The sequence below is a fragment of the Callithrix jacchus genome, chromosome 5 (genome assembly GCF_049354715.1).
Source record: "Callithrix jacchus isolate 240 chromosome 5, calJac240_pri, whole genome shotgun sequence".
NCBI classification, from domain to species: Eukaryota; Metazoa; Chordata; class Mammalia; order Primates; family Cebidae; genus Callithrix; species Callithrix jacchus.
The window spans coordinates 58931387-58958011 of record NC_133506.1 but is presented as its reverse complement, the minus strand read 5'-3'; the positions used below and the strand labels follow the sequence as shown (position 1 = coordinate 58958011).

General features: G+C 61.2%; 1 protein-coding gene across 31 annotated transcripts in view; it reads left to right on the top strand.

Moving 5' to 3' along the window:
* Positions 1 to 487: 487 nt before the first annotated feature.
* Positions 488 to 26625, top strand: part of KCNQ2 (potassium voltage-gated channel subfamily Q member 2) — a 75844-nt gene continuing 49706 nt past the window's right edge. For 27 of the 31 annotated variants that reach the window (XR_013535284.1, XR_013535285.1, XM_078372117.1 and 24 more), the window contains exon 1: positions 488 to 983. Coding sequence is in view for 25 of the 31 variants with exons in the window: in XM_078372117.1 (XP_078228243.1) it covers positions 688 to 983 (296 nt within the window). In the remaining 6 variants the exon portion in view is untranslated. Of the gene's footprint in view, positions 984 to 1929; positions 2091 to 7242; positions 7798 to 26625 lie in introns of those variants that run through there. The other 4 variants (XM_035302912.3, XM_078372120.1, XM_054256908.2 and 1 more) reach the window with 2 other exon arrangements.

Sequence of the window (26625 nt, the reverse complement as noted above, 5' to 3'; positions counted from 1 at the left end):
AGCCAAGAACATGAGTCCCTTGTGGGCTGAACCCTAACAGAGGCTTGGGGATATCCCGTACCCCCACCCCTTTCTGGAGGCGTCCACTCCCAGGGCCCAGCTGAGAAGACTCCAGTCCTGGTTAGACGCTGGGCACCGCACTGGGACCCCAGAGAGCACTGGGACCACCAGGAAGGTCCGTTTGGTTGGTCTTGTGAAGCTCAAAGGTAACCGCAGGGTCAGTGTGCACACGGCCAGGGTTGGTGGGTGAGCAGGCTCAGCCCAGAGGTTCTGGTCCTGCGGTTCCCCCTTCCACCCTCTTCCCCTACTAGTGGCGTTGCGGAGGAGGGGGCGGGCCTACCTCATCCTTGCTTCCTATCTCCAGCCCCCCCTCCCCTCCGCTCCTCTCCCCTAGGCTCCCCAACGCTCCCCTTCCCGCCCCCGTGGCATCGCGGGGGTTAACGCGGGGCGGGGCGAGGCGGCGGGTGGAGCCGCGCGGCCGCGGGCCAGGCGCCGAGGTGCGCGCGGAGCGAGGTGGCCGCAGCGTCTCCGCGCGCGGCCCGAGCCCGGCAGGAGCGCCGCCGCCGCCGCCGCCTCCGCCGCCTCGGCCATGCGGCTCCCGGCCCGTGGGCCTGGGCTGGGGCCCGCGCCGCCCCCCGCGCGCCGCCCCCGCTGAGCCCGCGCCCGGCCGAGACGCCTCCCGGCACCATGGTGCAGAAGTCGCGCAACGGCGGCGTGTACCCCGGCCCGAGCGGGGAGAAGAAGCTGAAGGTGGGCTTCGTGGGGCTGGACCCCGGCGCGCCCGACTCCACTCGGGACGGCGCGCTGCTGATCGCCGGTTCCGAGGCCCCCAAGCGCGGCAGCATCCTGAGCAAGCCCCGCGCGAGTGGCGCGGGCGCCGGGAAGCCCCCCAAGCGCAACGCCTTCTACCGCAAGCTGCAGAATTTCCTCTACAACGTGCTGGAGCGGCCGCGCGGCTGGGCGTTCATCTACCACGCCTACGTGTGAGTGGCCGGCGGGGGCGCGGGGCGCGGCGGGCTCCCCTCGGCGCCCCCCGCGACGTACCCCCCGGAGCCCCCCTCGGCGCCCCTCCTCGGCGCCCCCAGCGCGTGTCGGAGCGCGCGCGGCGCGTCCCTGCGCGTGGGGTCTGGGTCCGGGTCCGGGACGGCGCCCCCCACCGAAGTGCCGGACACAGACTGGAGGGATTTTGGAGAGTGGTTTTGGAGCGCGCAGGCAGGAGGGGGTTCCGGGGTCCGGGGCAGTTCAGGTCGGCGTTGGGGGGGCTCCGGGCCGGGTCGCGCGCCCCTCCCTCGCGGGACAGAGAAGTGCGGGCGCCCCAGCCCCCTCCTCACCAGGGAGGCCCCTCCCCGCGGCCGCGGCGCCGAACAAAGGGCCGGCAGGGGAGGGACGGTGGCAGGCGCTGGGTCTGGGCTCTGGAGGACTCTCGGGGACCCTCGGGGCTGGGGCTGCCCGACCAGGCGCGGGTGGCGGGGAGGGTCTGGGCTCTCCTCTGCCATCCTCCCAAGCCTCTGTCCCTCAGGCTGGGGGGAGCTTCTGGGTTGCTGAAGTGGGGGAGGGGCCCTCACATGACCCCCCATCTTCCCGCGCCGGCCCCGCGCGGCCCCCGCAGCTCCTTCACGCAGCGCGGCTCTGACCCATCTGCAGCCGCCGGCCACCCCCGTGCCTATCTAGGCTCAGGACCCCGTCCTTGGCGGAGCGAGGCCGGGGGAGGGGCTGCAGCAGATCCCGGACCCCCAGCCCTGGCCCTGGAGGGGCTGTCCTCGCTCCCCGGGGAGGCTCAGGCCGGGCTGCTGGGGGGCGGCCGAGCCTGCGCTGGTACGCACATGAGGGTTCCGTGTGTTCCGTGTGCGCGCGCGGCCTCCCCGCACCAGGGCGCTAGCTGCTCTCGCATCCCACCTCCACGCGGGCCCGCGGAGCTCTGGGACCGGCCATTTTGTGTGAGAGGCATTTTGGGATGGGAATGAGGAGCTGAGTGGCGATGCGCGGCCGGCACCCTCCTGGCCGAGTGGGACGTGTGCCCCAGCATGCGTGTGCCCCTGAGTGTGCCCTCAGCAGAGCCTCCGTGGAGTGTGATCTGGGAGGATTTTGAGGTAAAGGATGGTCCCAGAGGAAAAAGCCTGGCCACTTGCAGGGGGTCTCTCATGGGGGCCCCTGGACATGCAGCCTCCGAGGTGGGCCTGGGACTCCCCAGGCAGAGGCTTCTCCGACCTCCTGGGTCCCTAGAGGGCATCAGCCCCTGCTGCCCCCAGGATGTGAGTCTGGCCTTTCCAGTCCGGGGTCCATGCCCTGCGTCCTGGATGAGCCTTCATGTCCCCAGAACGGCCTCTCCTTTCGGCCTTTACCTGGCTGGGGCCATCGGGCTCTTGGTGGACTGGTGCTGGTCGGTCAGGTCCCAGCCCAAGGTGACTTCCGTGAGGAGGGTGGGACAGAGCCCAGCCCACGGCCCTCCTCCCCAGGTGGCCTGGGCCTCCGTGGCTGGCACCCCGCTCTGTGTCTGACCTGTGGTGCTGCCCGGGGTTTGTTCTGCTTTGAGTCCAGGACCCCTGGGCTGAGCGTGGCTGTTCCTGGCCAGCAGCATGTCCTGAGGCTCCTGTCAGGCCAGCAGCTTTCTGCCTGGCCACCCCTGCCTGGGCCTGTGTTGGTCAGCCTGTCTGCCCCTCTGCCCCTCTGCCCCCCTGCCCCCTGCCCATCTGTCCCTCTGTCCCTCTGCCCCTCTGTCTGCCTGTCCCTCTGCCCTTCTGCCCGTCTATTCCTCTGCCCCCTGCCCCTCTGTCACTCTGTCCCTCTGTCCGTCTGCCCCTCTGCCCGTCTGCCACTCTGCCCCTCTGTCCCTCTGTCACTGTTTTCTATTTCTGTCTCCTGAGAGCTGCCGTGTCCAGAACTGCGATAAAGCATGGGGAGCCCTTGCACTTGGGGTCTGAGCTGTCTCCTGAGGGCCCTGGGTCAGGATTGGCCCCTCTGTAGAGCAGCAGCATGTGGGGATTCTGGGGAGACCCTCAGCATCGAAGCAGCCTGCCCTCCCACCTGCACCAGGCCTCTCAGCTCCTTTGCTGTGGGCACGGGGCTCCCTGAACCTCCCTGAGCCCTCAGCTCCCTGGCCAGGGTGGCTTGGACTCAGGGAGGCGGCCCTACTGGCTGGGTTTTCTGAGGGGCAGGGCCAGAGAGCAGGGCCTCTGGTCCTGCCTCGGGTTGGACACTTGGGGCCGGTCTCAGAACCTCTGCATACCTCAGTTTTCCATAAGTCATTTCGGCACAGCTGCTCCTCGCCCTGGGCTCTGTGAAGACCGGCTGCTGGGGGTGTCCCCCTGTTCCAGGCCAGCCTGGTGCCCTCTGTGGAAGGGACAGTCCAGGCTCAGCACTGCTGGTGCAGCTCATTGCCTGGCCCCCACATCCCTGGCATGGAGTTCTTTGCTGTCCCTGTGGCCCAGTGCATCCTTGGGGTGCAGCCCCCCAGCTTGGGAGGCCCGTTGGCTCGGTGTCCTCTGCCGACCCAGTGTGGACTGGCTTGTGTTACGCATTGGCCATGATTTGTCTGTTTATTCATCAGTTAAATGGGTATTGAGCTGAGTTGGGCCTGGGGCAGCCAGGGGTGGGGGACGCTGGCTGCTCACTCAGCTTTGGCTGGACATGGGTCCCCAGGGCCACACCTGCCTTTTGCTTCTTGCCACCAGTGTCTGGTAGAGGTCAAGTTTTGAGAGCCTTTCTGGCCAACCCTGCTGGACCTGGGGTGGCCACTGCCTGGGGTGGAGAGGGCGGTAGCTGCTGCCCCATGACCCCAGGGCTTGGTGGACTTCAGGCCAGGCCGCACTGCCCCTGAGCTGGGGAGGGGCTTTCTCCGCCAGGGCTCCTCTGTGGGGAGCTGTGGCCTCTGCTCACGTTGCCTGGGAGCTTTCCCAGAGGCTCTGGAGACAGGGCTTCCCTGAATCAGAAGGGTGTCTAGGACCTGCTCTCTGCCTGGTGGGGTGGGTGCCGGCCCAGCTCTCCCAGGCCCTCCTAAAGGGAGTGTGACCAGCAGAAGCGGCCCAGACACAGCAGATGATGTGTCCCTGGGGCTGCCTCAGGGGACCCTGGGCCGGAGCTCCGTGGGGGCCCTTCAGAGCCTGAGCCCTGGGCTCAAGCCTCTCTCTCCTGCTGCCCAACTGCTCACAGCTGGGACTGGCCCTGGGGACTGCTCCATCACAGAGTTGAATCTCCTTGTCCAGGCTCTCCGCGTGGGACGCTGGGAGTGCGAAACGGAGCTCCGCTCCACTCCCACTGGGTGCCAGCCTCAGTGACTGCTCAGTTCGAGCCCACCAGAGGGTCATACAGCCCCATCTCTATGGATGGGGAAACTGAGGCTGAGGAAGGTTGAGGAAGCTCCAGAGTCGTCCTGCTTAACTGAAAAGGGGCAGTCCCAGCTGAGATGAGAGCTTGAGGGTGGAGATTGCTTGATCTTGACAGCAGCCAAGCCATGTTGAGTGGCCAGGGTGAAAGTGTGTTTGGAATAGGCCAGATGGGCACTCTGACAACGAAGGCCTATCCATGAGGCTTGCTCTGCCATCTTGGCTTTCGGGCCAGGCCTCAGATGGGATCCCGGGTTTCAGGGGCCTGTGGCCCTGGGCTGCTTGGACAGACGCTGTCTCTCATTTCACTGCAGGGGTCCCGGGGCTGGAGGGTCTAGTTCAGGTCGCCTGCTGTCAGGGCCCAGGCACTTCCTCCACACAGCCCTGGATAACTCGGGTGGTGCCGGGCACAAGGCTGCCTGGCCCCTCCCACCTCTTCAGCTCCAAAGCAGGTGTGAGTCCTGGGAGGGCCGGCTGGGGTGTGCTTGGCCGCTCTTTCTTGGTAGGGCTGCTTTAGGCCGTACCTAGCACAGAGGGGGCCCCGGGCGAGATCAGGGTCCGGTCTTTGCTGACGGAGCATTTTGTGCTGAGAAAGAGACTCAAGTGTTTGAAAGACCACATTCCCCTTCTTCCCACAGCCTCCTGGGTAGGAAATCTTACGGAAATTTCCCGAAAGGTGAAAAAGCCTCAGAGAGCAATGGTTTCCAGGGAAACCTGATTTCTTTGGTTCCTTGGGCTTCCCTTGGCCTGGCAGGAGGTCTTGGGCCTCCTGGCAGGATTTCTGTTCCTCACCAAATAATTTAGTGAAATTACTATGGAGTGATAAAATATTTCATTTTATTTTTTATTTTTGGTGATGCCCAGGCTGGAGTGCAGTGGTGAGATCTCAGCTCGCTGCAACCTCTGTGTCCTGGGTCAAGGGATTCTCCTGCCTCAGCCTCCAGAGTAGCTGGGAATACAGGCATGCACCACCGCACCTAGTAATTTTTGTATTTTTTAGTAGAGATGGGGTTTTGTCCCATTGGCCAGGCTGGTCTTGAACTCCTGACCTCGTGATCCGCCCCGTCTCAGCCTCCCAAACTGCTGGGATTACAGGCATGAGCTGCCCCATCTCGCCGGGGAGTGATAAAATATTGTAAATGACTCTGCCTAGATACATGGTGGAGTCAATCACTATGCATGTTCTGTGTCTGCAAGAGGATGGGAACACTAGTGGCTTAGCAGGAAGCTCCTGATCATCCCACAGGTTACAGTAGGGAAAACCCGATTTATTAGAAATTGCTGCAACCCAATCTCTGCAGAGGCGCCGGTGGCCTGAGTGTGGGCACTGCTGGGGATTCTTGGCCTCCGCAATGCTGACCATGTGAGAGGCCTACCTCCAGTTTTGAAAAGGCTTAGATCCTGGAGTGTTTTGAACTGTGGTCACTTCTGAGGGCACAGGCTGACTGTGGTGGGGTGGAGTGTCTGCAGATAGCGTTTTGGTCAATAAATTAACAAATTGATGGATCTCCGTTAGTCCCTGTGCTCCTGACACGTCCATGCCCTCTGTGCGCGCTCGGCAAGATTGTCTGGTAGCTGTTCCCGAGAGCACAGTGCAGCCTCAGTCCCGTAGGAGTGACATTCCACAGACACAGAGGAGCCAGGCGAGCCTCAGCCCTGTAGGAAATGACATTCCACAGACACACAGGAGCCGGGCGAGCCTCAGCCCTGTAGGAAATGACATTCCACAGACACACAGGAGCCGGGCGAACCTCAGCCCTGTAGGAAATGATATTCCACAGACACAGGAGCCAGGTGAGCCTCAGCCCTGTAGGAAATGATATTCCACAGACACAGGAGCTGGGCGAGCCTCAGCTTGAAGCTGCTTCTAGTGCCGGGACATGGATCTGCCACACAGAGTGGGTTCTTCTCTACGAAAATGGGCAAGACCAGAGGACCAAGGGGGGTTGTGGGGACCTTGAGTCCGGGGAGGAGGGATGTGGATAGTTGAGCTGCTTTGCCCAAGGGGCATCCTGTGCTCTCCCAGTGTCTACTTGAGCTTGGATGGGAGGCTGGCGCCAGGGGCCAGGCCGTGTCCCGTCAAAGGCTCAGGGGAAAGCAGTGTGCCCATTTTAGGAGATGGGGGCCAGCCTGGTGAGGTGGTGCCTGCGATGTCCCTTGTACCTGACATGTTGCCATCACAGACAGAGCCCAGGCGGGACCTCGGGTAGCACTGAGTCAGTTCGTGTGTGTGTGTCTGCGGATGCAGCCCCACTCCCCTCTGCCTCCACCCTGTGAGAAGTGTCCCTGTGTGGCTGTGACCTGTGAAGACTGTTCCCAGGGCCCTGAGTTTGTCATGAGCGGGGATTGGGGGAGTAAGGCTCAGGGAGGGCAGGGCTGGGGCTCTGGCTGTGGTCCCAGACCTGAGTTTGCTCGTCTGCATGGTGGGGGCACTCGTTCTACGTCTGCATCCTGTGATTGCCAGGGGGATTACGCGTGCGAGGCACTCCACACAACGCCTGGCATAACATTCACAGAGCTCAGCTGTTGCCATAGCCGTGAGGTGCATTCAGAAGAATGGAGGCCTCACCCCGGTGGAGTGTGGAGGCCAGGAGGGAGGCCGCCGGCCGGTCCATCTGTCTGAGAATGGGTCCGATTCTCAGCCCGGTTGGTCGGCGGCTGGGCGGTGATGGGGAGGCTGTGCTGCGGTTCAGGGCCAGGTCCTGGGTTGACACTCAAGGCCCAGGCTCCAGCGTCCGGAGCTTGCCTGCTTGTCGTGTGGGACTGGCTGCGGAACAAAGGTGCTTGCCCTGTGTATGCCGGGTGTTTGGGGTGTCCTTCCTCCTGTCCTGGCTTCTGGCTTGCTCAGCATCCTGAGCGTTGAGGCTTGGAGGATGGGATGATCTTTGGCTTGAAACACAGCAGTGAGGGTTTTACCCATGAGCCGCCGAGGCTGTGGAGGAGGACAGAGCAGCGATGCAGGCTTCTGGTTTTCACGCGGGCTGCACCGGAGAACCCACCAGGACACGTCAGCCCCAACGCGGGCTCAGGGACAGCCGTGTGCCTCTGCAGGGCTGGAGCTCCGCTCTGCCTTTCACAGCACTGGCAGCCCGGGGGTCGCCCAGCAGCACCTTGCTGAGGGGAGGCCCTGCACGTGCTCGGAGGAGGAGGCGCAGCCTCCTGTGTATGGTGGGCAGCACCCGCTCAACAGCTGGAGGATGAAGTGGCTCAGGAGGCTGCGTCGCAAATGGGTTGGTCTGGAGTCTGGGACATGGAGGGTTAGGGTTTTTGTGTCTGAAGCTTTTAACTCATCCAGGAGGAAATGGGGTGAGGAGCTCTGGCTCTTGCTGCCCTGATGGGAGTGCGCGACTGCTGGGACAGCCTCGGCCCCAAACCCGCATCTGTTGCTTCTGGGGGCCCAGCCAGAGGTTTCCCAGTGAGAGCTCTGGGGTCAGCACTTCCAGGAGGATGGGTACTTCTGAAATAACGTGCCTGGGTGAGTTTGTGTGGCTTTTCTTTCTTTGAGTCATCCTGTTGAGTGTTCTTGGGTCATGGGCATCTGCAGCCCATGGAGAGGGTGGGGTGTGTTGGGGAGGTGCCCTGGGAAGGGGCCCCGGCCCCCGTGCGCTGAGTGGCTGGGTTCTGGAAGCCCTTTCCTGTGGAGAGTGCAGCGGGGTGTGGGGTGCAGGCCCAGGGCCGTTCCTGCGTGGGCATCAGAGTGCAGGCGCTTGCTCCTGTTGGCAGTGGGCCTGTGCTGTGCTCTCAGTGGGGTTTGGCGGCCCCGGTGGAGGCCTCGGTCTTGAAAGGGGCCCTCACCCTGGGGTACAGGCTGCCCTATGTCGGGGGTGTGGCTCACGGATCCCCAGGACAGTGTGTGGTGGAGGACGGCGACTCGAGCTCTCCACAGAGCTTCACATCCCTTCTGAACCACAGACCCCATGCCCTGTGAGGGCTGGGGTGGGTGAGGCCTCGGGTACTTGGCGGCCCCTCCCTCCAAGGAGGCGTCTGCTCGGGTGGAGAGGGGGGCCTCCGAGAAGGCTTCTCTTGGGACACCAGCTGCCCGGAGTTCCCAGTGCTGGCAGAGCGGCTGGCCCTGGGCAGGGGATGTGGGTGACTTCTTGCAGGGGAAGGGGTGGTTTGGAACATGGCTGCCTTGCTTGGGGATGAGGATGTTTTCCAGACATGCTCTGGAACTGTCATTAGGCTCCACTGCCTGCCCAGCTTGAATAAAATTAGGTCTTTAATTTTTTTGGATTAGCGGGAATAATTCTGTGGATGCACAGAAGAGCAGTCCTGTGGGGAACTGGCTCAGCACTCCCTGAATCATCTCAGTGTGGCGCGGCAGCTCCTAGAGGGCGTGACAGGCTGGGCTCCAGGCTGCCTGGTCTGCAGGGAGCCTCCTTCTGGAATCTTCCTCGGTAGCTGCCTCTGCCTGCCCCGCCTCGTCCTCAGGCCTTCTCTAGTTCTGTTCCTTCCCACGGAGCCCTTAGCCTTGACCCGAGAACTTTCGAGTTTGCTTTTCTGTTTAGGCTTGGAAAACACAAGAGAAGGGTGAGTGGGAGCAGAAGGCCAGGTTCTCGGTGGCTCCCTGTCCTGGGAGGAGGTGGGGAGAAGCTTTGGGCAGGGATGAAAGGTTGGGGTCCCTGCTCTGAGGGCCTGTGGGTGGGAGGCTGCGAGTGCTTGGTTAATGTGTTTCTGGCTCTGAGCTGGGGCTCAGGGTGCAGAGGGCATGTCCGTGGACTTTAAAGTTTGTCTATCGTGGAGGCTGAGGCCAGGGGAAGGGCAGTAGCGCTCAGCCAGCTGGGGTTGCTTCCCTGGGGGAGGGTGGTCAGGACATCCAGCAGAGTGTCGCCCCAAGTTGGAGCAGGAGGTGGCCTGGAGTCCCCTTTGTAGACCAGATGGGGCTGGGCAGGGCCTGATGTCTGAATTCTGTTATTTATTTATTTTGAGAGCAGGCGCCTCACTCTGTGGCCGAGGCTGAATGCCGTGCTGTGAGCATAGCTCATTGCAGCTGGGAAGTCCTGGGCTAGCGAGAGCCTCCTGCCAGCTGGGAGATGACCCCCTTCTTACCTGTTCTTCCAGAATAGGTTAGATTCACATGACACGCGCGCGCGCACACACACACACACACACACACACACAGAAAAGACATCCACGGGAACCCTGGACTGTATAAAATGACATCCAGCCAGGGTGATTTGCTCCCTATGCACTGCCCCGTCTCTGCCTTGTCTGCACGGCGCCTCTCCTGGAGCTGTTCTCTGCCCCGGGTCCGCCACAGACCCTCTCCTGGAGCCGTTCTCTGCTCGAGGTCCACCACGGACCCTCTCCTGGAGCCATTCTCTCCTCGAGGTCCACCACGGACCCTCTCCTGGAGCCGTTCTCTGCTCGAGGTCCACCACGGACCCTCTCCTGGAGCCGTTCTCTGCTCGAGGTCCACCACGGACCCTCTCCTGGAGCCGTTCTCTGCTCGAGGTCCACTACGGACCCTCTCTTGGAGCCGTTCTCTGCTCGAGGTCCACCACGGACCCTCTCCTGGAGCCGTTCTCTGCTCGAGGTCCACCACGGACCCTCTCCTGGAGCCATTCTCTGCTTGAGGCCCGCCACAGACCCTCTCCTGGAGCCGTTCTGTGCCCCAGGTCCGCCATGGACCCTCTCCTGGAGCCATTATCTGCATGTGTGCCTCAGTGCAGCACTGCGTGTCTGTGTGTTCACTCACTCCTCCTCACAGGTGTAGAGCCACTCCATGTCTCTGCCTCCTCTGCCCTGCTCACGACTTCTCTGACCAGTTCGCACTGATGGACCTTGAAGCAGGTGCTGGGATTTTGCCGCTGCAAATGGTGCTGCATGGGGCTCTGTGCACACCTCCACATGTGTGCAGGGTGAATTCCTAGAAGCCGTCTGGTTGCTGTAAAAATGTTCTCATCTCAAAGGGTGCTTCTCCTTGGACCAAATGTGCAGAGAAATTAACCCTCACTTTTCCTGTCATTGAAAAGTTACATTTTTATGGAAATCTGTCCAGGCTGGAAACAGAAGGTGGGTGCAGGGAAGGGAGGCTCTGGGCTCCACTCTTGCCACTTGCTGCTCATGTGGCTGATGTGGAGGCAGATGCCCTGTTCCCTGGGGTAGATGTGGCCGCCTCCCTGCTGCCTGGGGTAGGTGCTATCTCTGGCCTCCTACCTGGCTGGGCACTGGGGCCACTCTTGGGGATGGGGGGGAAGGGGCGTGGCAGGAGTGGGGAAGAAGAGAGCCTCCCCCGGGTGCTGGCCGTGGTCCTGACCAGGAGCTGCAGCTGTGGCTCCTCGTGGGCCAGAGGTCTCTTGGTGATTCCTGGCATCCGCCCAGGCCACAGAGTCGGGGACTTGGCTCACCTCCGGGTGGTTTTGGGGAGGGGCTGGTGTTTGGGAGATGCCTGCCTGAGGAATGATTGCAAAGGGCTGCTGGGACGGGGTACCCGGCCAGCTTCTCTCCTCTGCAATTAGAGCTGAGCCAGCTTATCTGAGACCATCCCCTCCCACGGATGCTGTTTAATTAGCCAAGAGCTGAGTTGAGATCGTGTGACGGAAGTGGGGGGCCTTGCCCGAGCGGTGGGCGGACAGGACTGTGTCTGTCAGGGCGAGGGGTTCTGGAGGCCCCTGCTGCCCTTCGTTTCTTAAACAAACACTTGGTCATGGGTTATTTTTTTTTGTTTACAAAGATAAGCACACCCACTGCAGGAGACGGGGACATGCGGAAAGCAGGAAAGGACGTTTGCCCTTCCTGATTTCTTCCCAGGCACCCGTGCCCGCCTGTGCAGTTCCGAACAGAGCAGGATTCAAGCGGCCCCATTCTTTAAGTGTTGACGGCGTCTTTTCCGGACTTGTCACGGGCTAGATGAGCCCCTCGAGCTGGGTGGTCGCTCTGATCAGGGGCTTGTGCCATGCCTGTGGACATGGGTAGCCACAGAGTCGCCATGGGGTGGGCGTCCCCACGTGGATGTCGATGCCACGTTTGTCCTGGGGACGTGTCCACATGACTTGGGGATCCAAATGTGTCCCATCCAGGCCGTGCTGCAGGCCCTGGGTCTGCCTGAATGTGAGTAGATGACCAGGACCATCTGAGGCAGCCCTGACCCCTGTGCTGCTTCACCAGGAAGGCTGGTGAGGGGAGAGGGAAGACCCAGGCTGTCCCAGGAGGGTCTCGTGTTGGAACGAGGTTCTTTCTGTGGGGTGAGCCCTCTGTCGCCAGAGGTGTGCAAGTGGAGGCCGAGAGAGGACATCACTAGGATGTTTGTGGGGGCCAGGGACTGGAGCTGTGAGCCGTGGACCAGCTGAGGGCACTGACCTGCTTGGAAGGGGGTTAGGCCCTGCTGTCCCCCAGGGGGTCTCAGTCAGGAGTGCCTCTGTTGAGGTGCCCTCAGCATCTGAAAGGGTTTGGGGTGGGGCTGACGGGCAGCTTGAGCCCATGAAGGGAGTATGGGGTTTCTCAGGAGGAGTCCCTTTGTTGAGGAGGGAGCCCCTCCACACCCCAGCTCCCCGGGGGCATTTCTACCTCATGAAGCCTTTGCTTTTGGAAGCTGCCAAGGTCCTGGACAGGGCTAGGGTGGGACCTGCAGGGTCGGGAGCACAGGCCAGGCCAAGCAGGCCCCCCCCAGAGGTACCAGGGATGGGGGTGTACATGGCAGGGAAGCTCTAGGGTACAGGTCTGAGGAGGAGTAGGCTGGGCTGGGAGGGGGACACTGGCCAGGGCCAGAGCCAAGCTTCAGCCACAGATGGAGGGGTGATTCCGCCGCTGACAGGGCCCCTGGGTGCCGTCTGCTCCTTGGGGTGTAAATGTACCTGTCCACACTCCAGCTTTCCTACGGGGGCTGCAGCACCGACCACTCTCGGAGTCTGGAGGGGATGAGGTGTGGTGAGCGTCGGCACTCCCTCCCCAGACCTGCCATGTTCCAGAGAGAAACTGAGGCACAGGTGGGCACCCTGGGCACAGAGCCACTGATGGGCAGGCAGGTTGCCCTCGTGCACTCGCTGTCCCAGACTCTGACGACACGCTCTGTTTATTTTCTTTTTTAAAAATAGAAGTTAAGCCGGGCGCAGTGGCTCAAGCCTGTAATCCCAGCACTTTGGGAGGCTGAGGCGGGTGGATCACGAGGTCAAGAGATCGAGACCATCCTGGTCAACATGGTGAAACCCCATCTCTACTGAAAACACAAAAAATTAGCTGGGCATGGTGGCGCATGCCTGTAATCCCAGCTACTCAGGAGGCTGAGGCAGGAGAATTGCCTGAACCCAGGAGGTGGAGGTTGCGATGAGCCGAGATCACGCCATTGCACTCCAGCCTGGGTAACGAGTGAAACTCCGTCTTAAAGAAAAAAAAAAAATAGAAGTTAAATTCTCCCAACATGCATATAGTACTTTAAAGTGAGTAGTCCACAGGCGTTTAGAGTGGAGGATTTCGTGACGGTCTGCCGCCACCAGCCCTATTTGAAAACTTGTCACCCCACGTGGACACGCGCCCCCCCCCCCCCCGCAGCCGCTGGTCTCCTTCCTGTCTCTGCGACTTGCCTGTTTTATTTTATTTTATTTATCTTTGAGACCGGGTCTCTTCTGGCCCAGGATGGAGGGTGGTGTCGCAATCACAGCTCACTGCAGCCCTGACCTCCTGGACTCAGGGAACCCCAGGCCTCTGCCTCCGGAGTAGATGGGACTGCAGGTGCCCGCCACATCTGGCCAATTTAAACAAATTATTTGTGAAGATGGGGTCTCACTATGTTACCCAGGCTGGTCTCAAGCCTCACAAAGCGCTGGGAGTACAGGCGAGGCCACCATGCCTGGATGTTTCTTGTGGGTGGGGTGGCGTCTGTGCCCTTTTGTGTCCGGCACTCTGTGCTGAGCCTGCTCTTGGGTCCCTCCCTGTGTGGGGTCGAGAGTCACTGCCTCATCCTCCCCATGGCTGTACGGGTGGACCTCAGTTTGTCCACTCACTGGCTGGACGTTGGGTTGCGTCCGCTATGAGGCTGCTGTGGACAGGCCATGAGCGTCTCTGACACGCTGTCATTCCTCTTGGGATGAGGCCTGTGTCACGTGTGTTCAGTGCCCTGGGTGGGGTGCCCCTCCTCATCTCTGTGCCCCAGACCCACACAGGCCCCCTCCCTTGTCCCTCGACCCGCTCTTCCTGCTGTTCGGAAGGTGTGGGCCCCAGCCCAGCTGCTGGCCTGGGCTCTTGAGCAAGCACAGCTTGGCCAGGGCAGGGTTTTAGCTGCCGCCAGCCTGGATGTGGGGTGACCCCTCCATGCAGGTTCTGGGCTGTGCACTCTGAGCCAGTGTGAGGAGAGGATGTGGGGCCTCCCTCCGGGAGGGTGAGCAGACCCCTGCCCTGTGGGTAAAGCCCTGTGGGGCTCAGGCCCCTGGAGAGAGAGTTGGGGGCCTCCGGGTGATGAAGGGTCAGGTAGCTTCTCAGAAAAGGTGACCTGAGAATGAAGCCTGGGGAATGAGGAGGTGGCGACCCTGGGACATGCAGGTGGGAGAGGATTCCAGGCAGCAGGAAGCACATGTGCAAAGGTCCGGGGGCAGGGTGGGCGCTTGCCTAAGACAGGAGGGGAGCTGGGTGAGTGGATTGTGTGGGGTCCACCATGGGGGACTGCAACAATGGCCTTGAGGGCCAGGCCGGGGCGGGTTTGTCCTCAGGGCCTGGGACTCGCCTAGGCCGGCTGCCACTTCCACCCAGCTTCTCCGCCTGCTTCTGGGATCGAAGTGGGGTGTGGCTGGGACAGGGACACTCCTCTGTGGGCTGAGTGGGGGTGCCTTCGGCTGGAATTGGGCAGTGGAGAGCGGGCAATTGGGGCATGCTGGAAGGAAGAGCCAAGACCAGGGGACGCCAGGCCAGGGGCTGCAATTCTAGGGAGGTCAGGGGGCGGGTGATGCCAGATGGGAGAGAGGGCCAGGACCTCTGTATGGGGCCTGGATGGGTGGGGGATGGGGATGGGGAGGGAGGGCCGGGGCCTCTGTGTGGGGTGGGGATGGGTGGGCAATGCCGGATGGGGAGGGAGGGCCTGGGCCTCTGTGTGGGGCTGAGATGGGCAGGTGATGCTAGATGGTGGGGGGCTGGGACCTCTGCCTGGGGCCAACTGGGCACTTTGGCTCAGGTCTCTGTCCAGCACCTGTGATCTGGGTGGGACAGGTGGCTAACAGAGAACAAATGAGCCCTGCGGAGCATCCGTCTCCAGGGACCGTGAGCAGGCGCTGATAAGTCACGAGGTAGTGCCCAGGAGCTGATTTCACCGCGTGCTGAGCAAGCGGGTTTCCTGCCAGTGCCTGGGAGTCTGCCCACAGCTGCAGCTCCCCAAGCCCTGGGTGCACTGCAGATGCCCCCTTTTTCTGGGGCGGGGTGGAGGCCCTGGAAGGGCCTGTGGTTGTGTGGCAGGGCTGGGGGTTTGCTGTTTGGGGGGCTGGGGTCCCTGTGAGCCTTGGGACCACTGTGGGAGTGGTTAGGAACCCCGGTCTCCTGCTCCTCCACTCCTGTTCCCGAGGGAGCCACAGCTGGCTGAGGGAAGCAGCCATCCTGGGTCGTGGTCAGTGGGGGGCATCGAGGGCCCCCGAGAATGCTTACCTGCCCGGGGTGTTGTGAGGAGGGCTGGAGGTGCCGGGTGAGCATGGGCAGGCCCAGGCTGTTGGGGGCTGTGAGCGCCAGGCCAGCAGCTGGGCCTTCTGAGGCCTCCTGACCTGTGGCCTGTCAGGGTCCAGTTGAGCACCCAGTGTTTGGGGGCTCAGTCCCGAGGCCCACTTGGGCCCCTCGCACCCCTGCTCTGTGGCCTTAGGCTCAGGTGGGTGCTGCCAGAAGCTGTGAGTGAGGGTGGACCCAGCCTGGCAGGTGCAAGCCACACAGTGCCAGGCAAGAGATGGTTCTGTGAGGGGGGGGGTCTCCATGGGCAGCTCTGCACCGAGTGTGGTCCGTGCCCCTCCAGCCCTGGCGGTCTGCGGTGATCTGTCATACCTGGTTCATGCCTGGTTCACACGTAGACACCACCAGCAGCGCCAGAGCCCGTCACGCCGGAGGTGGACGTGGAAGCAGAGCAGTTCTTTAGACCGTGAAATTAGATTCCACGTTGCAGCCGAGGCGGCCGCCTGATGGACGAAGCGAGCGGGGGCCCCCAGGGAGACCCGTGCAGTCCTGGACCTGGTGCCTGCTGCGGCTTCCCGCCAGCTTCCTGCTTGGCTCCCGGCCTTCTTATGTTCCGAGCCCCCAGCCCCCGGAGGCTGTGCAGCCTCATCATCGTGGACGTTATCCTGGATGGGGATTTCTGAAGGAGGCCTCATGGGACCCCCCAGGACCCCTGCAGTGGGAGAGATGTGCAAGGGGGGGGGGCTGCTCCGGCCAGTCCCTAAATGGGCCTCTGGGAGTATCCTTAGAGCCTCTGCTTTCCAGTCTGTGAAATGGGCACGTGAGCGTCTTCCCGACCGTAGGGTTGCTTCCCTCCTGGCCGGCAGTGCATGTGCTGAGAGGCTTAGCCCGTGGGGCTGGGAGTGGGGTCTTGATGCCAGAGGCCCCTCCTGACCCAACCTAACCCTGGCTCTGAGGCAGGCGGCAGCGACTGAGGGTGGTAGGAGGTGGTGACGCCTTCCCTACCCACTGCCTGCCCGTCCTTCACCTGTTCCGTTTTCATTTCACTTAATATGCAAGAGGAGATTGACAGTCTCAGCCAACTCGGAGTCAGCCGCCGGGAAGGGCCTGAGGGGAGGATCCAGATCACAGAGCGAGGGGGCGGGGACAGGGAGGGATCACATAGTGAGGGGGCGGGGCTGTGGGAGGATCACAGTGAGGGGGCGGGGTTGTGGGAGGGTCACATAGCAAGGGGCGGGGCTGTGGGAGGATCACAGCGAGGGGGCGGAGATGTGGGAGGATCACAATGAGGGGCGGGGCTGTGGGAGGATCACAGAGGGGTGGGGCTGTGGGAGGATCACAGAGCGAGGGGGCAGGGCTGTAGGGGGAATCACATAGTTTGGGGGCAGGGCTGTGGGGCTGACCCTGGGGGCCCTGATTCCTCCTCCACCGTACCTTCTTCCCCAAGTGCGTGAAGTGAGTCAGGAGCAGGGTGGTGGCGGCTGTGTCACACTTTCCCAGAAAAGAAATATCCCCTTCAACCAGATTGGAGAAGTAAGGCGGGGGAGACCCGGAAGCAGAGGAGTCTTCCTGGAGGTGGGGACCCCGAGTGCGCAGGAACGTGCTCAGATGCTCATCTGCATCTCAAGGCCTGCGGTTGCTGGCGGGGGGTTTGGGGGACAGGACTCCGGTCTGGCCGTAGCTGGGCACCCCTCTGGCCCGCTGACCCTTTGGTCCCTCCCACGGGTCCCTCCCTGCCTGACTTCTCTTTGGACTTGGGTCCTAGTTCCCAGGAGGGGCCCCCACTGCTCGGCGCTGAGGCTGCGACTGGATTTGGGGTGCCCGATCCCCACCGTGGCCTCTTGCGATGGGCACGGGGCCAGGCTGTGTGTCAGGACCTGTGGGGAGCCCCAGCTGATGCCCACGGTCCAGGTGTCCCCCTGCCCCTCTGCTCAGGTGTGGTTGCCAGGGCTCTGTGCGTCCTTCCCACCCCACCCCAGCGCTGCCCCGGAATCTGGGGCTGGGGACCAGCTACTTGTCATGCCTTGTCTCCTTGGCAACAGCTGCCGATGAAGCTCCTGAAATTGAACCCATTATGATACTTAGTCTCCGAAACTCTATGTGTTGTAATTCTGGGCTGCAGAGAAGCTGTCTGGTCCTCCTACCATCCTTCTATTCTCCCCCTATTCTCCCATCATCCGGTCACTGTCCTCCCCAATCCTCCCGTTGTCCTTCCACTGTCCTCCCCTGTCCTCTGGCCGTCCTCCTACTGCTCTCCTTCCTCCCACTGTCTTCTTCTGTCCTCCCACTCTCCCATCCTTCCCATCCTCCTTCCGTCCTCCCATCCTCTCTCTGTCCTCCCCATCCTCCTTCCGTCCTTCCAACCTTGCTTTGTCCTCCACATCCTCCCTCCATCGTCCGCATCCTCCCTCCATCCTCCACATCCTTCCTCCATCCTCCCCATCCTCCCTCCGTCCTCCCCCACCCCCTCTATCCTCTGCATCCCTCTGTCCTCTCCATCCTGCCTCCATCCTCCCCATACTCTCTCCGTCCTCTCTCCATCCTCCGCATCCTCCCTCCATCCTCCCTCTGTCCTCCCCATCCTCGCTCCATCCTCCCCATCCTCCCTCCGTCCTCCCCTATCCTCCCTCCGTCCTCCCCTATCCTCCCTCCGTCCTCCCCTATCCTCCCTCCGTCCTCCCTTTGTCCTCCCCATCCTCTCACTGCCCTCCCATTCTCTTGCTGCCCTCCCCCATGCTTCCATCCTACCACTGTCCTCTCTCTGTCCTCCCTTCCTAAGGGAGGCATTTTCTTTCTTTTCTTGCAGACTTGGCTGCTGCTTGGACAGGAGGGGGTGGGGTGGGCCTCTCTCTGCCCAGAGCTCCCAGGGGCCTGAGTTTGCCTGTGGGTTTTGGGAGATGTGGTTGGGGTGCTGCTCAGCTGAGGTGTGGGGTCTCCAGCCTGGGGCTTCCCATTTGGGGGGCACGAAGCCACAGCCCCTCCTGCTTGGCAGAATGAAGATTTCTGAGTGTCTCATCACGGGCTGGTCCCACAAGGGTCAGGCTGAGCTGGAGGTCCCCGCCCCTGGGTGCTCCCCACACCCTCCAACCCCCTCCCCCAGGCCTTTGTTCTCTCTCAGGGGAGGGGGTGGTCCTCGGTGGGACCCACTGCTGTGTCCTCTGGAGAGTCTGCCAGGAGCCAGACCTAGCACCAGAAGGGGCTGAGATGGGAAGGCCTACAGGAGGGCGGGCTGCCCCTGTGGAGTGCCTCATGGTGGGCTGCATTCCCTGGCTTAGCTCGGGAGGGGCTGCTCCCACACCATGGGCCTGGGTCTGAGAGTGGTGATGGCCCCCACCCTGGGATGTCCCTGGCTCTTAGGGAGTGTCTGTCCCACGTCAGGATGCTGTGCCTGGGACTCTGAGAAAGCATAGCCTGGGAGTTCGTCCCAGCGTTCCTGGGAAGCCTCCCCTCTTGAAGCCTGAGCCTAGAGGGGTGCCATCAGGGGTCTCCTGCTGCCCTCTCCCTCCCCTGCGTCAGAGGCAGAGCCCCTCACCCACCTCAGTGAGCCTCAGTTTCCCCTTCTCTAAGATGGGCGTGAGTGTGGGTGTCTTGGTGTGGGAAGGCCTGGAAACTCCTGTGTCTTCCTCACAGCTCAGCCGATTGGGCGGCTGGGCAGCGATTCGGGACTGTGTGCAGTTCGGAGGCTTCTTCCCTGGTCTGTCTGGGGCCTGAGGCCATGGCCGAGGCACTGGGATCTGTTCGTCCCCCAGACGGGCCCAGATGCACCTGAGCTACCTCCTCCCTCCTCTGCGGCTCTTCCCGGGCGTCCATCTTTTTGCCTCCCCTGCACCGGCTGCCCCCAGCAGTGCCATCTGTGCCATCTGTTCCAAAAACTTAAAAAACAAAACTGGGAGGTGATGCCTGCACTTTCCGGGTGGGGCCGAGGTGGGAGGGGCGGATCCCAGAGCGCAGGGTCTGCAGGACCAGCGAGGCGGGGGCGGGGGCAGGGGCAGGCAAGGCTGGCGGAAGCTGAGCTGGAAGCAGCCGGAGCCTTCTGAGGGGCTGGCTGCAGGAGATCCATCTTCTCCCTGAATTCTGGCTCCGTTCCTCCTGGTCCATGCCTGCGGGGAGCAGCCGCAGCTCGGCCGTATCTGCGTGCACTCTGTCTCCAGGGTTTCTGAGATGGTTCGAGAAGCCTGGTCACCAGGGACCTGGGCCTCGTTCTTTCTTAATTTGGAGGAAGGTTCCTTGCAGCCCGAGGAGCTGGCCTTCTTGGATGCAGCAGCAAGGTCTCAGAATTCGAGTCTGTGGGGCCATCCCTGCCCTCACCCCGCCTGTTCTCAAATCTGGTCAGCCTCACCCTCGACCAGAAACGGACACACCTGCACTTCTCTCTCTAGGCCTCCCCACCTGCTCTTTTCCCCTTTTCTGCTTGTGGCCAACTCCTCTTTACCCTGTAGGGTCCTCCCTCCCCCTGTACACACCTCCTCCGGGAAGCCCACAGGACTGTGTGTGTGGCTCTGCTGGGCTGAGCAGGGTCCCTGAGCCCCTCCTGTGATGGGTGATGCCCTCTGTGTCCCAGCTGCGCCTCTTCTGCCTCCCAAGACTCTGGGCTTCTGACTAGGAAGCCAGGGACCTCCCCATCCTCCCCTGCTCCAACCCCACTGAGAGTCCAGAGAAAACCCCGTTAGATAGAGAACCACCCACAGAAACCCTGCTAGGCCGACAGAGAATCACCCACAGAAACCCCGCTAGGCAGACAGAGAATCACCCACAGAAACCCCGCTAGGCAGACAGAGAATCACCCACAGAAGGCGCACGAGACGTCTGCACGTTTTTCCCAGGGCTCAGTTAATTGAAGAACTTGGCCAGTAAGCACAGGAAATTAATCGCGGCTTGGAAATGGGATGTCCCTGGCGTGTGGTTTGCCTGCCTGGGCCTGGGCACCGCTGCCAGGGCCCCTGACTGCAGCCGGGAGCTTTGGGGTGGGGGCAGAGGCCTCTGGGTCGACCTCACATGTGGGTGGGGCTGAATGCCCCCTGGCGACAACGCCTCAGGGCCAGTGCCTTCCTGCTGGAGGCTGGGGCTTGTAGAGGCGGGAGGAGGACCCTTGTCTCCTAGGGGGCCTCCTTGGGACCCAGATACGCCGAGGCAGGGCGTTCCTGGTGCTGCTTCGCCCACGTCCACAACGGGTGGTAGCCGGATAGGGCAGGATGGGCGGCAGCTCGTGGTTTCAGGGGTGGCAGTGCGGGGGTGCATCGGCGGGGGCAGGCACTGGCTCTTGGACCGAGCTAGCCCCCCAGCTGCTAAGGCCTGCCCGGCCTCCACGTGCAGCGCTGTGCTTTGAGCTTCTCACCCAGTCCTGGACCCTCTCCAGCCTGCAGGGACTCCTGCCCCCGCCCCAACCCCTGCCCCTGCGGCTGGAGCTCCGGCTGGCATGTCACCCTGGAACGAGGCGTCCTCTCTGTCTGCGGGGAGGCTCCTGGTTCCCACGAGGCAGGTCCCGGTGGGGGCTGGCCGGTGGGGGATTTGGGCAGATGCGTGGCCTGGACCTGCCCTGAATCCGCAGGCAGGAGACCGGGTCTCCCCATGACTGTCCTCAGACGCCAGTGAGGGCGTTCTGTGCCTGCACGGACAAATCAGCCCGTCCCGCCACAGGCCAGGCCTCTGGCCGAGGGCCCTGTGTCCTCTGATGGCCTGTGGTGGTCATTTTATACATTCGCCTGGCTGCGCCACGGGGCCCGGCTGGCGACCACACATCTGCCTCGATGTGCTGTGCAGGAATTTTCCAGCTTGATGGACACTTAGTTCAGCAGATTTTGAGTTAGGCCAGTGACCTCCACCTTGGGGTGGGCCTTGTCCTGGCAGCTGCAGCCTAGAGAGAAAAGACTGAGGTTTCTGGAAGACAGGGAACTTTCCTCAAGATGGCAGCATGGAAGCCGTCGAGTTTCTAGCCTGCTCTGTGGACTTTGGACTCAGATGGCAGCATCAGTTCTTGCTGGGAATTCTGGCTGGCCCGCTGACTCGGCAGCTCCCACGCACTCAGGGGCCTGTTCCTCAAAGTCAGTCCCCACGTGGTTGGTGAGGCACCGGCTCTGCAGTCAGCTCTGTTTCTTGGAGAGCTTGGTGGGACATGGCCGCGTGGTCCTCTGGCCAGGATGGAGTGACCTTCCCTGCCCTACTGGGCAAAGGTAGACGGGCCCATTTGAGCAGCGAGCACAGCGGGTGGGGCTACGCCTTTGCAGGGTCCTCAGCGAGGAAGCAAATAACCACCTGCTCCCACCTCCTTTGGAAGATCTCACTGAGCCAATCCGATTGTGAAAACCTATACAGAAGAAAATGAAAAGAACGAAGCATGTATCCTGCCTTTTCTGTAGGGACTTAGGATGACTGATGGGTGCTCTCTTTCTAGAAATTTCTCTTTAGAAAGGCTTTCACCTGGGGAATAAGGTGTGAGGGACGGACTCCCTCTGCAGCCCCTGTAGTTGGTGGGTCCCACAGGACGGCCAGTGTGGGGGCCGTGGGCACTGGCCGTCACCTGCTTTTTAAGGATCGTAGTGAAGCTGTGGCCACACTTTACGAAGGCCTCGCTCAGAGGCGGGCATGGGGATTACAGCCTCTCAGCGGCATGGGCTGGGGCGTGTTCAGGGTGCGTGTGGGTGGAATCTGGACTTGGGCTCACGCTAGAGATGCTGAGGTTTCACATGAGACGCTTTAAGACGTGGCCCCTGCCCCTTCGCCTCTGGTTTTGCTGCCCGGTGGACAGAGTCTTTGAAGGCACCATCCCCGCCGCCTGTGGCTGAGCAGGGCCAGGTCTCAGTTGGCTCTGCTGCTGGGATGGGCAGGTTGTGGGGCTGACCTTGGCCGAGCCGCCTGTCTTGACCATGCCTCTGCTTCACACCGCATGGTCCTGCGTGCTTCTGAAACATGGCCGTGTCCTTCCTGGGCAGGACTCAGGAGGACCACCCTGTCCCCCATCTTCCCTTCCCGGGCCGCGCAGCAGAGGCCACTGTTGGGGAGTCGGAAGGCAGAGCTGTGGGGACCTCGTCTGCCCAGGCTGGAGGACTCAGGGACTTGGGGGGGCTCCAGTGAGCTGGAGGGGGGCTGCAGGGGGCCATGCCGGCCTCTCCACATCTGGGTGGTGTTTGTTGGGGAGATGACTGGGTCTGGGCAGTGGGAAGCGATTCACCTGTGGGTGAATCGAGCCTGGAGTGGCAAGGCCGCCCTCTTGTTCTTGGCTGGGGAGAGCTCTCCTGAGGCCCCACATGCTGGAGGCGCTTTGTACACAGGATGGGCTTGACATGCGGTCCACGTGGTATCTGTCTGTCCACAAGGTCAGGCTTTTATTGATGCCGTTTCAGTCAAGCCACGATCTACGTGGAGTCACGACCACACCATGGTCACAGCCACGCCACATGGGTCAGTGTTGCAAACTGTACGTTGCCGAGTTCTCATCCCGACAGGGCACACGTTCCACCACAAAGTCAGGTTTAACATCAGGAGAAATAAGACACAGCAGAGGGTAGGAAGCTGCCTGGAGGCCTGGGCTGGGCTGCCAGCCGCAGTGAAGACAGGCCTCCAGGGAGGGTGGAGGGGGAGGAGGGGCTGTGAGTGTCCTTTTCTAGTTGAACTTGGTCTTTATTTTTTTATTTGTTTCTTTCTTTCTTTTTTTTTTTTTTTGAGACAGAATCTTGCTCTGTCGCCCAGGCTGGAGTGCAGTGGCACAATCTTGGCTCACTGCAACCTCTGCCTCCCGGGTTCAAGCAATTCTCCTGCCTCAGCCTCCCAGGTAGCTGGGACTACAGGTGCACACCGCCATGTCCAGCTCATTTTTGTATTTTTATTAGAGACGAAGTTTCATCATGTTGGTCAGGCTGGTCTCGAACTCCTGACCTCAGGTAATCCACATGTCTTGGCCTCCCAGAGTGCTGGGATTACAGGCGAGAGCCACCATACCTGGCCGATTCAATGTCTTTATTGAAATTGACTTTTTTCTAGTGGCTCAAGCCTGTGATCTCAGCACTTTGGAGGCCAAGGCGGGCAGATCACCTGAGAGCGGGAGTTCAAGACCTGCCTGACCAACGTGGTGAAACCCCGTCTTAAAAAAAAAAAGAAATTGACTTTCTCTTTGGAAGCTGAAAAGTACAATAACTGCGGTGAAAGTTCCTGGACTTTTCTTTAGTTGGAAGTTTTTTGATTGCTGGTTCTTTGTTATGGATCTATTTAGATTTTCTGTTTCTTCTTGAGTCAGTTTATTTCAATTTATTTTTTCCTTTGAGACGGTCTTGCTCTGTCACCCAGGCTGGAGTGCAGTGGCACGATTTTGGCTCACTACAACCTCCGCCTTCTGGGTTCAAGCAGTTCTGCCTTAGCCTCCTGAGCAGCTGGGATCAGAGGCGTGTGCCATCACACCTGCCTAGTTTTTTTGTTGTCCTTGTTGTTATTAAACAAAACATCTTTTCCTCCTTCGTAGAGCGCTCTGTGAAAGACAAATGGAGCCTTTTTCTAAGTTGGAGTTAGTTATGCCAAGGGCTCTCTGCACAGGTCTGCCCTCCCCTGCTTCTGAGCTCCGCAGCCCCGGCTCCACAGACACAGCCCTGCCAGGTGTCACCCTGACGCCTGCCACTCTTGTTCAGACTTGACCCCACCTTGACCCTGTGTAACGTCTGAACTAGGGATTTCCTGGCTCCCTGCACCCTCCTAGCAGTGTTCTCAGGCTCTGCCCTCAGGGGTGACTGCGGTGCCCAGTGATGCCTCAGGGAGTCCTGGTCCTTGCCTGGGGCATCCATGGACTCCCTCACCTGGGGCTTCTCCAGGGGGCAGTGGGGTGGGCATCAGCGCTGCCTTATTCCTGGAAGGCTTAAGCCACTTGGGGAGGGAGGTCCAGCCCTGATCCCCCACATGGGGACTTTGCCTGGCGTGGGCGCTTTGCCTGTGACCTCTGAAAGAGCAGCAGGCTTCATCTAGGCCCCTCTGGAGCAGCAGGTGGAGGGTTTGGGGCACCTGGGGGTTTGGGTTAGGGAGAGGTGGTGAGGCAGGGTGGGGGCAGTGCAAGGCCTGAGGGCAGCAGGCTCCTGGAGCGTGATGGGTGAGGGGGTCCAAGGGGTGAGGGTGATGCAGAGCTGTGCACTGGGTGTGGGTGCTGGTGTGTGGTACCGATGGTGCAGGATGGGGCCTGCTCTAAGCGTGGGCTTAATTACCTGCTGGAATTGCTGCCACCGCCCAGTGGGCTGATCCCGGTTAGCGGGCTTGGAGCCTGAGCCTGGGTTGATTGGGACCCCAGGTCTGTGCCTGGATGGCCTGGTCCTGTCCTTCTGCCTCTGTGGCCAAAGTCTGAGAATTCTCCCTGCAGGCTGAGATGCTGGGGCTTCCCTCTTCTCCCAGCCACAGCCTTAGCCTTCGGTGAGTCCTCTCCCCTGCCGTGCTCTCCAGGGGCTCTCCTGAGAGACAGCGAAGCCGTGAGTGGACTGGGGTGCTCTTCCCACCAGGCACTTCGGCCAACGCTGACCTCTACTTCCCAAACCCTCCAGACACCGTGGCCGACACTGACCTCTGCTACCCAAATCCTCCAAACCCTCCAGACATCATGGCCGACGCTGACTTCTGCTCCCCAAATCCTCCAAACCCTCCAGACACCGTGGCTGACGCTGACCTCTGCTCCCTAAATAGTGCCTCATACCGAGAGGAATTGTTTGGTTTTTTTCCTTTTGATCCATGCAGCTTCTGTCACGGCCACATGGGTTGGAGTAGCACGTGGCCACAGCATGGTGGAGTCAGGCGTGGGCTCAGAGCAGGGCCACACTCAGGCCCGTCAGCTGCTCATAGCCTGAAAGGTCAGGGATCTTTTATTTGCAAGCGGCAGAGAACAAATCCAAAGTTTCGTAAGTAATGGGCTTACATAATATTGAAGTCCAAGGGGCTTCAGGCACAGCTGGATCCAGGTGCTCTCATTACATGTCTTTATAATTCTTCCCTGGTCCCTTGGTGCTGGCTTCCTCGTGGTGACCTCATTTTCCGGCAGGTTTTCCTGTGCTCACCCATCCTCCTACCAGTGCCCCAGGCCTGCCTCCTCCTAATTGGCAGCCTCGGTGGGAAGGGGGCGCCTTTTTCCTGGTAGTTCCAGCAGAGGTTCTGGGGCCACCACTCGATGGCAGTGGTTGGCCAGGCCTCAATCCCATGAGCACCTCCGCGCCCGCAGACTGGAAAGGGAATGGTGAAGCTGTGATGGGAGGGAGGGTCTGGCCAGGCTCTGTGGTGCCTGAAACTCCAGCGATGAGGGGGTGTGTCTGGGCTGAAGAGAGCCCCTGGGATGCCCATGCTGGTGGCCAGCCCCCCGGCCCTGCAGGCCAGGGCATCCAGGAAGTATTTCCTTTGTGGGAGTGGGGAGAGGGGGGCGGGGGCAGTGCCCTGGCACCCAGTCAGGGCTGTGGAGCTGCTTCGGGGATGGGAGGAAGGGGATTCTGTGTGTGGGGAACCTCCCCCCACCACCGCAGTCCCCTGGACGTGGGATGGAGGAAGGGCTCGGGTTTGAGTCTGTGGGGCGGGGCCAGGCTGGAGACACAGCAGGGCCCTCGGGCTCTGTGGTGGCCGTGCCGCTGGGTGTGGGAGGCGATGGTGAGTGTGGACAACGGGCGGTGGCCGCTCTGTGGCCGGTCCCTGCCGGCTCCTGATCTGAGCATGGTTGGAATGAGAGGCAGCACCGTTGTCAGGGAAAAGGCAACGTTTCTCTCCCGTTGCCGGGAACGAGGGCTTGTTCCATGAGTGGCCTCCGTTATGGCTGTGACTAAGGACCCGGATGTCAGACACGTCCCCTGCACATCCCAGGACACATGTGAGAGGTGTAAAGGAGATGAAGCATTTGCTTCCTGAGAAGTGGGTTTCTCTCTCGTGCGCTTCCGTGACTTCAAGGGCGGGGGCTGCTTTCCTGCCAAAGCAGCAGCTTGAGGCTCCGGGACGCTCAGCTTTGCTCCCAGGAAAAGCTGGGAGATTTTCTGTCTCTTTTATGTGGGTGGCCTTGCTGCAGCCACAGCCGGGCAGGCACCTCCTGTCTGCAGCTTTCTGGGTGGGCAAGGGAGCAAGTGAATCAGAGCTGCTTGTATCAGAGGAGGACGCAGGGCCGAGGAAAAGTCACACGTCTGGGCGGGGCGAGGTGGCTCACACCTGTAATCCCAGCCCTTTGCTGGGCCGAGGCAGGAGGATCACCTGAGTCCAAAAGTTCGAGACCAGCCTGGCCAATATGGTGAAACCCTGTCTGCACTAAAAAATACAAGAATTAGCTGGGCGTGGTGGCGGACGCCTGTAATCCCAGGTACTTGGGAGGCTGAGGCAGGAGAATCGCCTGAACCCGGGAGGTGGAGGTTGCAGTGAGCCGAGATCATGCCACTGAACTCCAGCCTGGTGACAGAGTGAAACTCTGTCTGAAAAAAAAACAACTACATATATTTGGGAGAATTTTGGTGTGGCTGTGAACTTGAGCATCTGAGGGGAGGTTGAAAAGGGTTAGTGAGTCAGATGGTCCTGAGGGAAGAGGATGGGAAGAGCAGTCACAGTGGGAATCACTGGCTGGAGGAGGTGCCTGCAACCAGGAGGAAGGAGAAACTGAGTCTCCTGGCAGCCAGGGAGAGGCTGGAAAGCAGATGATCTGAGGAGCTCTTGTTGCTTGGCTCCGGATTTGACTGGCAGAGGGAAGCTCTCTGCGTCTGGGTCTGGAGAGGAGATACACGGCACGGGCTGTGAGGAGATGGGT